Source organism: Eptesicus fuscus, chromosome 2, assembly GCF_027574615.1.
Source record: "Eptesicus fuscus isolate TK198812 chromosome 2, DD_ASM_mEF_20220401, whole genome shotgun sequence".
Taxonomy (NCBI): domain Eukaryota; kingdom Metazoa; phylum Chordata; class Mammalia; order Chiroptera; family Vespertilionidae; genus Eptesicus; species Eptesicus fuscus.
The window spans coordinates 75,180,776-75,196,001 of record NC_072474.1 but is presented as its reverse complement, the minus strand read 5'-3'; the positions used below and the strand labels follow the sequence as shown (position 1 = coordinate 75,196,001).

General features: G+C 36.4%; 1 protein-coding gene across 1 annotated transcript in view; it reads right to left on the bottom strand.

Annotated features, from left to right (window-relative positions):
• LOC103301739 (transmembrane serine protease 11D) overlaps window positions 1-2,313 on the bottom strand; it is a gene marked incomplete at its 5' end in the record, with an annotated part of 32,483 nt that extends 30,170 nt beyond the window's left edge. The window contains 2 exons of the mRNA XM_028135489.2: window positions 568-686; window positions 2,190-2,313. Of these exons, the coding sequence (XP_027991290.2) occupies window positions 568-686; window positions 2,190-2,313 (243 nt within the window). The remainder of the gene's footprint in view (window positions 1-567; window positions 687-2,189) is intronic.
• Window positions 2,314-15,226: the final 12,913 nt, after the last annotated feature.

Genomic DNA, 15,226 nt, shown 5'->3' with positions numbered 1-15,226 from the left:
GGTTGAAGGCCAGGCCCTGTCTGTGGTAATAAAGAAACGCTCTGGGTTCACAGGTGAGGTTTTCTGGTAGGCAGCCTGGGGCCTCTTAAATTGAAAGTCCAAGTTTGCTTTGCATAGTTTCTATGTCTATCATTGAACCAAAGTGTGATATTGACCAAACTATGTTATTTTTGATAAGCAAACTTGTCTTTTAACGCCTATTACCTATGTGTGTGTTTAGTTGGATAAAAAAAAAGGAATAAGGCAAATGGGTTTAACTGGCAGTCTCAGGAGAGCATAATAAATGCTCAATTTGCACAAATAATGGACTTACATTCTTTGAAGAAGTCATAATCATATAAATATGTATTTAATTAGACCCTTCTAACACTTTTCACTCATGACTTAAGAAAATGTGAATAATCAGTATACTAGCAGATTAACTTAGAAAAAGCAGAAACACATCTTTTACCTTTGAAGAGAGAAAAATATGTAGAGCACCTAGCAATTGCAAATGTATTACAAAGTAATAGATTTATTATCATATTTTTTATGATGGAATAAAGAAAAGAGATAATATTAACTTACCGCAGATTCAATTCTTCCAGTCAAATTTCTATACTCTTGTGTAGCTGGTGAATTTAACTTATCATTATATTTAACATTTGGGATTTCAAAGCTGCTAGAGTAAAAATAAGACTTTTTATCTGTAAAACAAAGAGAAAGCACATTACTAAGTACTTTAATCTTTACTTTATTGAGGACTATGGGAGGATATATTACATAATTAAAAAAATTGCTTCTATTAAATGAAAGAATACTTTAAACTTAATATAAATGTATTTATAATAAAACTAGAGGCCAGGTGCATGAATTTGTGCACAGGTGGGGTCACTCAGTCTGGCCGGTGATTGGGGACAATTGGGGCTGGCTGGCTGGCTGGAGGGAGGGACAGCTGCTACTAAGATTGTGTTTTCAGAAGACAGATTATAAATTAACAAATACTTAGGTACATCCAAATTTTAGGATTGAAATTTAAGGTTATTTTATTTTATTTTGTTTAAAGTATTACAAATAGTAGTACATATGTCTCCTTTTTTTCCCATTGACCTCCCCAGGCCTCCCCTACCCACCAACACATGCCCTCACTGTCCCTCACCCCAGTGTCTTGCATCCATTGGTTATGCTTATATGCATGCATATAAGTCCTTTGGTTGATCTCTCACCCCCCCCCCCAACCCTCCCCTTGCCTTCCCGTTGTAGTTTGACAGTCTATTTGATGCTTCTTTACCTCTGTATCTATTTTTGAAACTTCTTTAGAACATTCCGTTTTTACAATCTTTAATAATAAAAGCATAATATGCTAATTAGACAGGACGTCCTTTTGGACATCCTTCCTTCCAGACAAAGCCGCAGTGGGCAGGGGCCGAGGCTGAGGCAGCAGAGGCCCCCAGCTGCGGTGGAGGGTGGGGGCTGGAGCCAAGGCCCTTGCATCAATTTCATGCATCGGGCCTCTAGTTTTATCAGATTATTAAATGAAAAGAGAAATCATGGCATTAATGAAAAAACAAAATAGGCAAATTCTAGTATCAGAAAAGTACCAGGAAATTTTTTTCCTTTGGCTAGAATACTTTTGCCTGGGTAATAATGTTTATTAGACTAAAAAAACCAAAAGAGAAGAGAAAAATATATAGATTGAGGAAAAATATAGAAACAAATACATAGGAGATTATAAGCAAAAAAATATAATTATCTTAGGAACTAAAAGTGGCAATTAAGGCAGGCCAAAAAATTTTAAAATATTAGTTTCAGGTGTACAGCAAAATATTTAGACATTTATATAATTTACAAAGTGATCCCCCTGATAATTCAAGTACCCACCTGACACCACACATAGTTATTACAATATGTTGACTATATTCAAGATGCTGAACTTTACATCCCCTTTGACTATTTTGTAACTATCAGTTTGTTCTCTTTGAGTCTGTTTCTGTTTGGTTTGCTCATTTATTTCATTCTTTAGGTTCCGCATATAAGTGAAATCATATGGTACTTGTCTTTATCTAATTTATTTCACTTAGCATAATACCCTCTAGGTTCATCCATTTTGTTGCAAATGGTAAGATTTCAAGGAAAGCCACATTTTAAATCTGAAAGTATATTTAGTTATTTAGACTGAAAAGTGGCACTTTTAGTCTTCTGATACTTACCAAAAGCTAAAAAGTGAATCAGTAGACCTATCGTCACTGCCAGGATTAACACCACTGCGACAACAACAAAAAGCACCACATATGGATTCAGGAATCTTGAGGTTGATGGCACCCGTGCTGGCCTTTGAACAAGAGAAAAACATCACAGGCTGCTCATTTCACGCAGAGAAGCTGTTATTTTAGTGCTCATGATCATATTCTGTCTTCTTAAACCTATTAGCTTGCACAAGTGATTATATATATATATGTGTGTGTGTGTGTGTGTGTGTGTGTATGTATCTATCTATCTATATATATATATATATACACATATATATATGTATGTATATATATATATATATACATACATATATATATATATACAATTAATTTTAGAAAGGAAGGGAGAGAGAGAGAGAAACATCAATGATGAGAGGGAACCATTGGTTGGCTGCCTCCTGCATGCCCCACACTGAGGATCAAGCCTGCAACCCGGGCACTTGCCCCAACTGGGAGTCGAACCGTGACCTGCTGGTTCATAGGTTGATGCTCAACTAGTGAGCCAGGCCAGCTGGGCTGAAAACTAAGTGATTTTTGATGGGAATTTAGTCCTGGAAATAAACCTGACCTGGACAACATTCTCCTTAATGGTTTTTCTTTCAAAAATTTTTCAGCATATTGTTGACATGTAGTTTGCTAGAAGCATAAGGAAATATGGTTTGCAGTTGTTTTTCCTTCTTCCAGTTGATGAAATTCTCAAGAACCAAATTGTTCTCTGTTTTGCTGTAACTTCTCCCAGGACCCTATGTGGAACACTTACTATAGTAATCTCCCTCACCTGGGCACCAGCCCCAGGATTGTACAGAAAGAGATCATTTTGAGTGGGGCAAGGATGGAGGGAGTCAGAACAGTAGCATTTTTCACAGAAATATTATCCTTATTATAAAAATGGGCTGTGGCCAGAGGCCGAGAGCTGAGGTCCAGGAGAGGAGCAAGCTCCTGAAATGAATTAGAACTGCACCACCAGCAGAGGATGTGTGTGATTTATTCCCTTTTCTCATGAATTTGTCAACTGCAGTGTAATCCAGTAGTATCTGATATTGCATTAGGCATATAGCCCAGGTACTATCTTTTACACTGCCTCCCTCTTACTGCATACACACTCATACTGGGGAGGTCGTCAGAAGAGCTGAGTGTGAATTCCTGTTTTATCCCTTGTTTGATTAGTGATTATATTGTTATTTATCTGAGACTTCCTTTACCTGAAAAATGGGAATAATCATACCAGCCTCGTAAGACTGTTTTTAAGATCAGGAAGGTTATGTTAGGTGCTGTAAACTATATATTTGTGGTTAAATCGGTTATTCACCAGGCTGTGAGCACCTTGAAAGTAAAGATGGTATTCATGATGATGTTTCTGACACTTTTGTAGTGTGCCTGGCATACATAAGTGATTCATAAATATTTATTATATTTGCTGTATGTGTTAATACCTGGCCATGTTTCAAATTTTAAGATCTTGACTGAGCTGAAAAGCAGTTACATTTAGTCTGATTTTCATTTTTTCCCATTTGTTTTGCCAACATTCTGGGCTACATGTGAAGGGAATCCTCTGAGGTCAGATATTCCCAGACATTTAGGTTTCACAGCAGGGTTGCCTAGTGGTGTCTGGGCTCTGCCCAACTCACAGACTTATGGGAAGGAACCTCCTGGCATTTTGCGATGTACCCCCTGCATATCATATGTTATGGCTCTGGGACTAGTAACATGTCAGATTATTGGAGGTGGACATAGAATTTCCAACTTTCAATTTTAAACACATTAAAAATTGACCATGCCTGCCAGGCCAGTGTGGCTCCCCAGTGGAGCATCAACTGATGAATCAGGAGGTCATGGTTTGATTCCAAGTCAGGGCACCTGCCTGGGTTTTGGGCTCAATCCCCAGTAGGAGGCATGCAGGAGGCAGCTAATCAATGATTCTCATTATGGATGTTTCTATCTCTCTCCCTCTCCCTTCCTCTTTGAAACCAATAAAAATATATTTTAAAAAATTGACCATGCTCAAACATTATCATTTAGTAAAAAGGCATTTAAATATGTAAAAGTAGGAAGGACATAATCTCAGAATGATAAAAAAAAAAGATGATGAATAATTAGACTTCAGTTTTAGGATGTCTTTTTACTCCATTGATCCTATTTGTTCATTTTGCTCTACTAGTGAAACTGATGCTCACTGACACTGGTCTGGAGTCCAATGTTTAGGAACCACTAGTGGTAATTTACAAGTTGGAGAAAATTGGCACTTTGATATTTGTTGACTTTTGATCCTATTTACTCCTGTTACCTTATGAGGTTGTCGTGCCAATGACAAGCAATCACCAATGCACATGGTGTTTGGCATTTGTGAGTTCAGTGAATATTAGTGGCTGCCCAGCAGTAGGAGAGCCAAAAGGAGACAGCATTGGAGACAAGGGTAAACCTAAAAACCTAAATAAATTTCAAATCGATTGGACATCCTCTTCAACCAGGGATTAACTATTTCCAGAGGTGAACATGTCAAGATTTATGGATGTGGAGAGAGAAGTACTGAAAAACAAAGTTTAAGTTGGAGGTCCAAACCCCAGAAAGCAAAAACATAAAGGCTGGAGTCAGCATATGCTTTAGCTTGGATGAGCCTCCCATGGGAATGACTGTAGAGCCAACTTTGCTTCAGTTAATAGAAAACTTCTTAAATTCAATGACTGAAAAGCATCATGAGACATATGACTCAGTAAACGAAGGGTGTGGAGCTCAAATTATCTTAATCTCAGAAGCCATAGTTAATTGCATAAGAATGGAATGTTCCACCCTATACAAAATAGCTGAAGAAATGTCTGCTTTTTTTAGTGTGATTTGTCCCACTTTGTAAGTGGCTGGCTTTAAAGCTTATGACAGCACAAACTTAATTGTGGACAATATTTACTTTGTAAACTATTAGAGAAAATGTGTTCCAAACATTGTCTGAATTTATAATATATATATATATATTTCAGAGAGGAAGGGAGAGAGAGAAAGAGAGAGAGAGAGAGAGAGAGAGAGAGAGAGAGAGAGAGAGAGAGAGAGAAACATCTATGATGAGAGAGAATCATGGTTGGCTGCCTCCTGCATGCCCCCTACTGGAGATTGAGCTGGCAACCCTGGCATGTGCCTTTTGCCAGAATCAAACCCGGGACGCTTCAGTCTGCAAGCCAATGCTCTATCCACTGAGCCAAACCAGTTAGGGCCAGTATCTGAATTTTGACTCACAAAGCAATGGTCCTGGACTGAAGTGGAGTGAGCAACTTAGGGGTGAGGATACATCAGAGGGAGATAAAGTGAGAAAGGCAGGAGTAGGGTGTCAGCAGGTGAGGAGAGATCATTCAGGGCTTTGTATGTAAGGGCATTGGAGGTGGTGATAAGTGGTCAGAGTCTGGATATATTTTAAATTTAGACCATGGAAGATTTGCTGATGGTTCACTTATGAGATGTAGAAAAAAGGATCTAGATTGAATCTGATATTTGTTTCTTTCCAATCAACCTTTTAAAATCTTGCAAGGGATTCTTTTTTTTTTTTTAAATTTAAATCTTAGGTTCTAACACTCTCCCCTTCCCCTACCTCATTTGAAATTTATCTGTAGCTTTTCATGATCCTCAGGATGGCATCCAGACCTTTCACATGGCATTTAAAGTCCATCATAGTCACCTCTGGAGCCTTATCTTCTGCCACATACTCACTTATCCCCAGCCAGACACCTGGCGAATTCCCATTTTATTCTTAAAATAATTCAAGCATCTTTCTTTTCCCTTCTTGTGCTCTCACTGCCCCTTATTCATGCCCAATGAATTTCTCTATTCTAGTCCTTATCCCTTCATGTGGTACACAATGATTGTATTGCCTGCACCCACATCTAGGCTGTAGCTCGTGAAAGTTAGAGATGCATAGATATGTCCCATCCTTAGCACAATACAAATTATGAATCTATATTGGGCCTTGTTTATGGAAAAATTGATGAATGAAACTGCAGAGATGAGTTTAAAAATAATTGTACTATAGTTTGGATGGACTTTAAATACAATTGTCTACCATCCATTCTTGTTTGAATATTGACACAGTACAGATAGGAGAATAATCTATTTAGTGCTTAACGTGTATTTGGCACTGGATTGAGTTTTTCTACATCATTTAACTTAATCCTTGTAAATAACTCTGGTTTATAGATGATGAAATGGAGGCTTAGTTACTTAGCTAGTAAGTGACAGAGCTGGAATGTGAATCCAGGTCTGTCAAGGTCAAACTGCAAAAATGTCCACATAAGATGGAAGGAGGTTTTCTGCTAATTAGCACATCGTTGTTACTAATTTCTGTCACACTTACTACGTTACTCTTGATTCTAAGAGATGGAAAGTTCAAAAATATTTGCACAAAGCTTTTATTATAGGACTAGAGGCCTGGTGCATGAAATACCTGCACAGGTGGGGTCCCTCCGCCTGGCCGGCAATTGGGGTTGATCAGAGCCATCTGGCCCAGTCTCGATCAGGGCCAGTGTCTTGGGAGAGACTGCGGGAGGGCTCCAGGGTGTGTCTGGCCCCGTTTCGCCCAGTCCCGATTGGCCAGACCCCAGCAGCAAGCTAACCTACCGGTTGGAGCATCTGTCCCCTGGTGGTCAGTGCACATGATAGTGACTGCTCAGACACTTAGCATATTAGGCTTTTATATATATAGATATGCACACACATACATTTTATATATGTGTTTACATTATATACTGGAGCATTGGAGTTATGAAGAATATGAAAATGGTTCCAAAGTGAAGGGACAAATTCTATTTTAGTCAGTTTCATTAACTCTAGATGGTTACCACTGGGCAGGCAGTAGAGATGATCCAACTCAATGGTTTAATTTTTTTTTTTTTAAGTTGAGGAGCACATTAAATAATGTATTATTTGGAAGTTCAATAATGAACAGAAGAAAATGGAGTAGCTTTTCTGTTTGAATTTGAGATGGGAGAAAATTATCTACTTTCTCACTGAGTCAGTCCAATACTTTTATTTATTTCTAAATTTTTTGTTGTTGATAAACTTGATGTCAAACTTAGTTGATGTCAACTCAGTTTATCAACGTGGTAAGCGTGGGTACACTGTACAAGGAAAGAGACACAGGATTCATTAGGATCATACGATTGGATGGTGGCAGAGTCAGTGCCATAGGTTTAAGACTTCTTGAATATATTTGTTTTATTAAATTATACATTCTGAAAACTGGGCTTATATGGAAGGTAAGAATTCTATCCTTTGTAACATACAGCATGGGGAATATAGTCAATAATATCTTAATAACTTTGTAAGATGTCAGATGGGTACTAGACTTATTGGTGTGATCACTTTGTAAGTTATATAAATGTCTAATCACTATGTTGTACCTCTGAAACTAATATAATATTGTATGTCAACTATAATTGGACAAAAAAATAATCCTGTTCTTGAATCACAAGCATGCAACACTATATGTGTGTGTACCTTTGGAATACACTACATGACATTTTAAAATATTCAATGGTTTACTTTCATTTTATTTTTACCTTGTGTAGCATATAAATAAGCTTATATTTCCTGAGGATATAAATCCCTTTATACTTCCTGAGGACACAGAGGCTGGGCAAATGGTGAGGGACCCATGCTAGAATGCTTTTGTGAGAATTAGGAAAAGGCAACTTCTCTGGCACAGACAATTCTAAAAGGCTTCCCCTCAGGCTGCATGCAGCTCTACTCTGGGACAGAAAATTTGGCACAGAGCTTAGGCTCCATATCTGCTTCCAGTCTTCCCCTGAATTATCCATTTTTGTATATTGCGCAAACTATACAACTGTGTATAGAAGTCCTGTAAAGATGTGTCGAAATTTGGTCATCTGCTACTTGAAGGGAAAGCCAATGTAGGATTCAAATTCTTCTCACAAAATTTGCAAGTTGATACGAACAAATGATGAGTATGTACATATGTATGTAGATAGGTGTGTGTGTGTGTGTGTGTGTGTGTGTGTGTGTGTGTGTGTGTGTGTGTGTGTAATGGCTAAGTTGGGAGTGATGATGATTCATGAGAACCTGTTGCCAATGAAGCTAAGAGTGTGGGCTCAATTGTTTCATGAGCTGCTTAAGTTTGTCCTTTGCTGGGACTCAGGATCTTTTGAACAGGTCTAAGTCCTAGAGTCAACCCCATGAGAGGGTGTGGCCACAACAGGGCAAATCTACCTTTACTGCTGGGAGAAAAATAAATGCCTTCCCTAGTGATGCTCCATTCATACGTTGTCTAATTGGTTCTAAACTTGAAGAAATCATTTTTTTTTATATATGGAAATCTATGGGCATTTTTCTCCATTTTATTGTTGTTATAACATTGAAATATGTTTAAAAAGTTGACTTACAAAAAAATTGACTTACAACAATTATTACCTGATTTTAAAAGATTTCACTGTGTTCTAGTAATTAAAGGTATATTAAACAATTATTAAAGAAGGAAAATATTGTAGATTATGCCTCATCATAGTGTATCAAATCTTATTTATTTGGACCCTACTAAATTGAAAAATACTTCCAGTTTTGTAATATAGTCAATAATGTCCAATTTATGTTTCTGAAAAAAGTAAGGCAGGTGCTGAATTTTTTCAATTAAAAAGTGATCATTTCTTCTTTTTGAGATTTCCTTTGTTCTGATATCAGTTATGTTTTTGAAATGAAAGATCTGAGATTACTTGAGCAAAAATATTTTAAAAAGAGGGGGAACTCATAGATATGGATAACAGTGTGGTGACTGTGGAGGGGAAGAAGGTGGATGGAACTGGAAGAGAGCATAGAGGGGCTAAATGGTGATGGAAAAAAATTAAATTAAATTAAAAATATAATATCATGAGAAATGTAAAAACAATTTTAAAAAGATTTGGTAATTGACTTTAAACTGAGCACAGTGTTTAATTCTTGCATTTAAAAGACATTTAAGGGGATGTGGAAAGAGAAGTGGAGTTAGGAGATTTGCATTGTAGAAGTAGCTTTGAGTAACTGTTAATAGAAGATGTCTGGAGACTACTGACTGACAAAGAGTCAGTTAAAGACTTAGAGGTATATTCTGGTTACTGCAATACTAAACTTATGGTATACTTGCTTTTAGAAGAAAGGCTATATTTGCTGGAACTGTACAGTTGTCCAAAGGGTGGGTTCTTGCATCCATAATTTAGATTATAGAGCCTTGTTAGTGTGCAAATGGGCACAATGTCAATATGGTAGGTGGTGGCTCTTCTACAAAGGTGAGCCTACCTAGGTGATTTGAAAACAACACAACAGATGGAAATATTTCTTTTGGAGCTTCATGATGCTGGTATTTTAAGTATATTTCTTTAGGAGTCACCAAATTCACAAAGTGATGAAAGCAATACCTTGTTGACTCTACCATTGTTGAAAGACGTGTACCTAGTGTTTCAGTACCAACGCCTGTAACAGAGAAAGTCCTGGCACAGGTTATTGATCTCCTTGCTAATTAAGGTTAGGGAGAGACCAGCATGTACTCCAGAGGTCACTGCTGTTCAGTGTTAGTTTCCTTCTGAGCTCTTAAAGGTTAGCTATTGACAGAGCCAGAGTAAATTAGCAAAGCAAGAAACTGTTCAGTTGAAGATTTTCTTCATTGTCCACTTTCCTCTAAATAGCACTTTTTCCTCAGTGGATTTAGTTTTAAAACTTGGTTTTCTTTCTCCTTTGCCATTTTTTATTCTTTCCCTTCATTTATTTTCCTTTACTCTTAATTAAAGAGGATCTTTAACCTTTACTGACACCAACATTATTTTGGTAACTTTCTTCAAATTACAAAGCCATGCCAATGACAATCTAAATATGATATTTGGCATCGTGTTGTCAGAATACTTCTTGGAAATGAATACTTGAAATTGATTTTTGTAGATATTGAAATGATGAAAATGTTTTGAATTTGGATTTCAGTGATGGTTGCACAATTCTATAAATATGCGAGAATGCACTGAATTAATTGTACAATTAAACATGAGAACTTTTTGGTATGTAATCATATCTCAGCGAAGCTGCTGAAAAAATTAAATTTATCTTTTAGTGATTATTACTTACTGTAAAAACAAAATTATCAAACTTTCTGCAAAGAATTGTCTCTGGGGTGGACTTAAACTCACAAGAACTGAAAAGGACTCAATAACCTATTCAGTTCAAGTTTCAAGGCCATTTTCTAGAAAACAATTCTCTCAGGTATTGAAATACAGTGGTGTGTTATTGTTGAAGGCAAGCCATTTGTTACAAGTAATAGTTAAAGCATCAGAGTTTTGAAATGATTTACTTCCTACACAATTTGGAACAGCTAATTCTAACATAACATTCCTCTCACTCGTTTGCATTTTTTAATTTTTGGTGGGGCATTGTTACAAGTAAGGCATTTGGAATTGCTTATAATACTGGTCAGATCCATGGGAAAGAGTGATTTTTAAATTTTTTTAATCCTCATCTAAAGATATGTTTTACTGATTTTAGAGAGAGTGAGAGCGAGCGAGAGAGAGACATTGCTGTATGAGAGTAACACCGATCAACTGACTCTGTGCATGCCCCCACTGGAGATCAAACCTAAAACCTAGGCATGTGCCCTGACCATGTGCCCAGGCAACCTTTCGGTGCACAGGACGATGCTCCTACCAACTGAACCACAGTGGTCCGGGCCAAAAAGAGTGATTTTATCGAAGGCTTCTGATTTCTCTGCTTTCTAAAATCCAAGTACATAAACAATCTGTGTCTACTATAAGATCAGTATGAAATGTTCAAAACCTTAACTTACCACTTTGTCAAAATATATTGACCATCATACAGAACTAGATACATGTTTGCTTTCTACAGAAAATAAATGAGTAACAGATTTAGGGGTCCTTTCTCTCAGCTCAATGTGACCTGATTTGTAATACTAAACTGCAAGTGTCAGGATATGTCATTCATTGGCTCTACAAAGTGTGTCCCACTGAGGTGGGGAATTCGGTATATCATACGCCAGAGAAGCACAGGTAGGATTATTTTTTCCCCCCAAATGTGTTCATCTTCCAATGTTTGATTTGTCTGTGACATAGACTCAAATGTAAAAAAGATTCTAACAACTGTCAAGGAAACAATCCTGCTTAATTTGTATAGAAGGATATATAATAGTTTTTAACATTGTTTACTTAGGTAGGGGAGCAGGGAGACAGGAAAGGAGGTATTATGCATGATGGGGTAGAAGAAAGAAAAACATAATTAAATGCACAATTTAAAGAAGTAAAAAATCTATTAGTAAAGGATCTAAAACAAGAAAAACATTTCCTCACAAACGAGATGGGATAAGTTAACAGGCACGACATAATAGACAATCCAGAAATTTCCTGGAACTATTCTCAGTGCAGCTAGAGGAATGAAGACTAGGTTCAGAATCCCATATGTATTCATCATGGTTAGTTCTATTTAACTATATCTAGTAAATGATGTTGTTCTTATGGGAAAAAAAGTGGCTTTTAATGAATCATGGACCAAACCCAAGGTTAGCTGTTTTAATACTCTTGAGTAATATTTAGTTGCATCAATATATTTTTTAAAACAACATCTTGTACTCAACCTCTTCTGAATTTAATCCTACTGGCTTCTTGCCCAGATCACCTACAGAAGCAGAGGGAAGAGTTGAGTTTCTCAGTATCCACTGTCCAGGATGATTTCGTGTCATAGAAAAATGAGCAGAGTTTCAAGATCTCTGATACTGATTTTTTTGAGACCTACACAATAGAATGTATTCCTTAGAGCTCAGGAAAAAAAGCAGATATATATCTTATCTTGGGAAGCAGAATGCATATTGGGGTTAAAATTGTTGAGGTGATCAGAAAAGCTGTTTGACATGAGGCAAAATCACTTCTCTGGACTTTTGGAAGAAGTTGATTCCAACTCTCATGGATGACTTTGAGGGGTTCAGGGCTTTAAGAAAGAAGTAACTGCAGATGTGGTGGAAATAGCAAGAGAACTAGAATTGGAAGCAAAGTCTGAAGATGTGCCTGAATTGCTGTAATCTCATGATAAAACTTTAATGAATGAGGAGTTGGAGAAAGTGGTTTCTTGAGATGGAACTAATTCTGGTGAAGATGCTAAAAAGATATTGAAATGATAACACAGGATTTAGAATATTACATAAACTTAGTTGAAAAAGTAGTGGCAGGGTTTGAAAGGATTGACTCCAAGTTTGAAAGAAGTTTTACTGTGAGTAAAATACTATCAGAAAGCATCATGTGTCATAGAAAAATCATTCCTAAAAGGAAGGGTCAATCAATACAGCAGAATTCACTGTTGTCTTCTTTTAAGAAATTGTCACAGCCACCCAGCCTTCAACCACCCTGATCAGTCAGCAGTCATCAATATTGAGTCATCTTAGATAGTTACTCACTCAATGGTTTTAGGTTTGGGATGGTGCTTTTATTTTACATATCAGGAACACACGCTAAATTTAGACTTAAAGAATACTTTGGCCCTACCCGGTTTGGCTCAGTGGATAGAGCATCAGCCTGCGGACTGAAGGGTCCCAGGTTCAATTCCAGTCAAGGGCATGTACCTTGGTTGCGGGCACATCCCCAGTAGGGGAAGTTGCAGGAGACAGCTGATCGATGTTTCTCTCTCATCGATGTTTCTAACACTCTATCTCTCACCCTGCTTCTCTGTAAAAAATCAATAAAATATATATTTTTAAAAAGAATACTTTGAAAAACTTAAATAATGGCAAGTTTTGTGGGTTTGTTTTTTTTAACTCAAGAGAAAGAGATCCTCCAAGTTGGAGTAACACCTTTTAAGGAATTGGATTGGATATCTTGAGGTTTCATTAAAACAGTAGATATTGATTCTTGTCCTCATGTTTTATTTTAGGGGTGGGTGTCAACCTTAACCATCTCGGGAGCTGGAATGGTATAAGAGTAAGGTAAGTAACAAATCTCTGAGAAAATAGCTTGGGAGTGCATTCCGGAGGACAAATTGATAGTGGAGATGGGAGAATTTGCTGGAAAATATATTATCCTAAGTGACTGATTGCAGCTGACCACCCTATGTATTATATAACTCCATCACCACTCCCTTATTAGTAAAAAATTTGTTAACCCAAAATAATATACCTTTTTTTTTTAATCACCTCCAGTAGTAAAACATTCTGGCCAAATTCAGCAACTGTTTTAGTATGTGGCCTTGAGGATTTTGTGGGCAAAAACTTATACTTTATATGGACTACTTAAATACACTTGCCTAGTTTCTATTAAGATATACATCTTTTGCCTAATTATTTGCAATGTTGAGCATGGTTTTTTAAAGTTAAAATAGACAATTATAAACCAGAATTGAGTTTGAAATGCATTTTTGACAGATAACCATCTCCCCTCTTGCCTCGTGTTGTCTTGGACTGTTAGGAGGCAGGGCACCTGACTGACCGTCTTTGGCATGTCTGTGTAGTCAGTTAATTGTATTATGAGCACAAATGAAGGGAAGAAAATGGAAATAAGATGTGTTATGGTGGGAGGAGTCTTACTAAGATTTCTCTGTTCCTAAGCTGAGATATGCCCATTCACCCCAAATCTTCATCCTATTGTCCAAACATCAACTCACACTTTTACTGTAATTCAGTGGATATAGACACTCTCTTAATGGACCTGAGACATCTGAAATATCCAAGGATTTGAAAGGAATGATGATTAAAAGGAATGATGATTATATCATGATAATACAGCTGCCCAAGTTCCTGGGCCCTGTAATAGGATTTTCTTTTTCAGAGAAGGAAGAACAGGTGGGGAAAAAAGAAACACACCATCTCTGCTGTCTTTAAGAGAGGACAACCTGGAAGAGGTGTGACAGTTTAATTTATACATAAAAGTAATCAAACCATCCAAGAGAGCCTATTCGAAACCAAAGATATCTCAGAATTACTTGGAAATTTACCTAAAACTACTTTAAAATGATCTAGAATTATCTAAAAAATATTTGTTAGTTTTCATTTCACTTCTGTTACCTTATTTGAATACCCTGCTCCCTCAGAGCATATGGAGGAATTGTGAAATAGTGGAAGTTGGGATATTTAAAAAAATTGTGTTTTTTTATGCTGACTAGAATATTTCAGCAGAGAAGGAAATTTTATGTTTTAATTCATTCCTTGCAATATTAAACACATGCAGATGTACTGGCTTAGAAGTAATATTATCAGAACAAAAATATGTCTATCTTTTTTAACACCCTAAGCCATTTGAATATACTCTACCCTGCCCACCGAAAATTCTGCTCTTTATTCATGTTGACAGAAGGAATTATTTCCCAGTCACAGGTCTTCAAATTGATGAATAAGGATCCATAAGTTATTTTCAAAATTTTGTCAATTTGGTATGATAACTCTATTTCATCCTGATAAAAACCAGCCAACCAGTATATACATTACTTCATAGATTTTGATTTATTTTAATGAATTCTTTATATCCATTGCATGAATATTAAATAATTGATATTATTTTCTTTATGTTACTGGTAATTATTAATTATTGTTTATTGGTGGAAACTTAGGCTGCTATCAATTTTCACTCTTTTATATATATATTTAAATGCACACTATTGTACATATATTTTTAATTTATTTTAAAATTTATTTTCAATTATAGTTGACATACAATATATTAGTTTCAGGTATACAATAAAATGACTAGACATTGCCATACCTTATGAAGTGATCATCACTATAAGTTTAGTACCCACTTACCACCATATATAGTTATTACAATATTATTGACTTATATTCCCTATGCTGTTCTTTATGTCCCCATGACTACTTCTATGACTGGTAGTTTACTAGTATACTTCATAATCCCCTGCACATGTATTTAATTATTAAAATATTTTTTATTTTGATTGAGTTTTCTAAAGTTTGGGACATTTAAAATAAACTCAACTCTACTTAACATAGCCAACACACTATTCATGCTTTGATATATTCCCCCTTTTAAAAACACATCAGTATC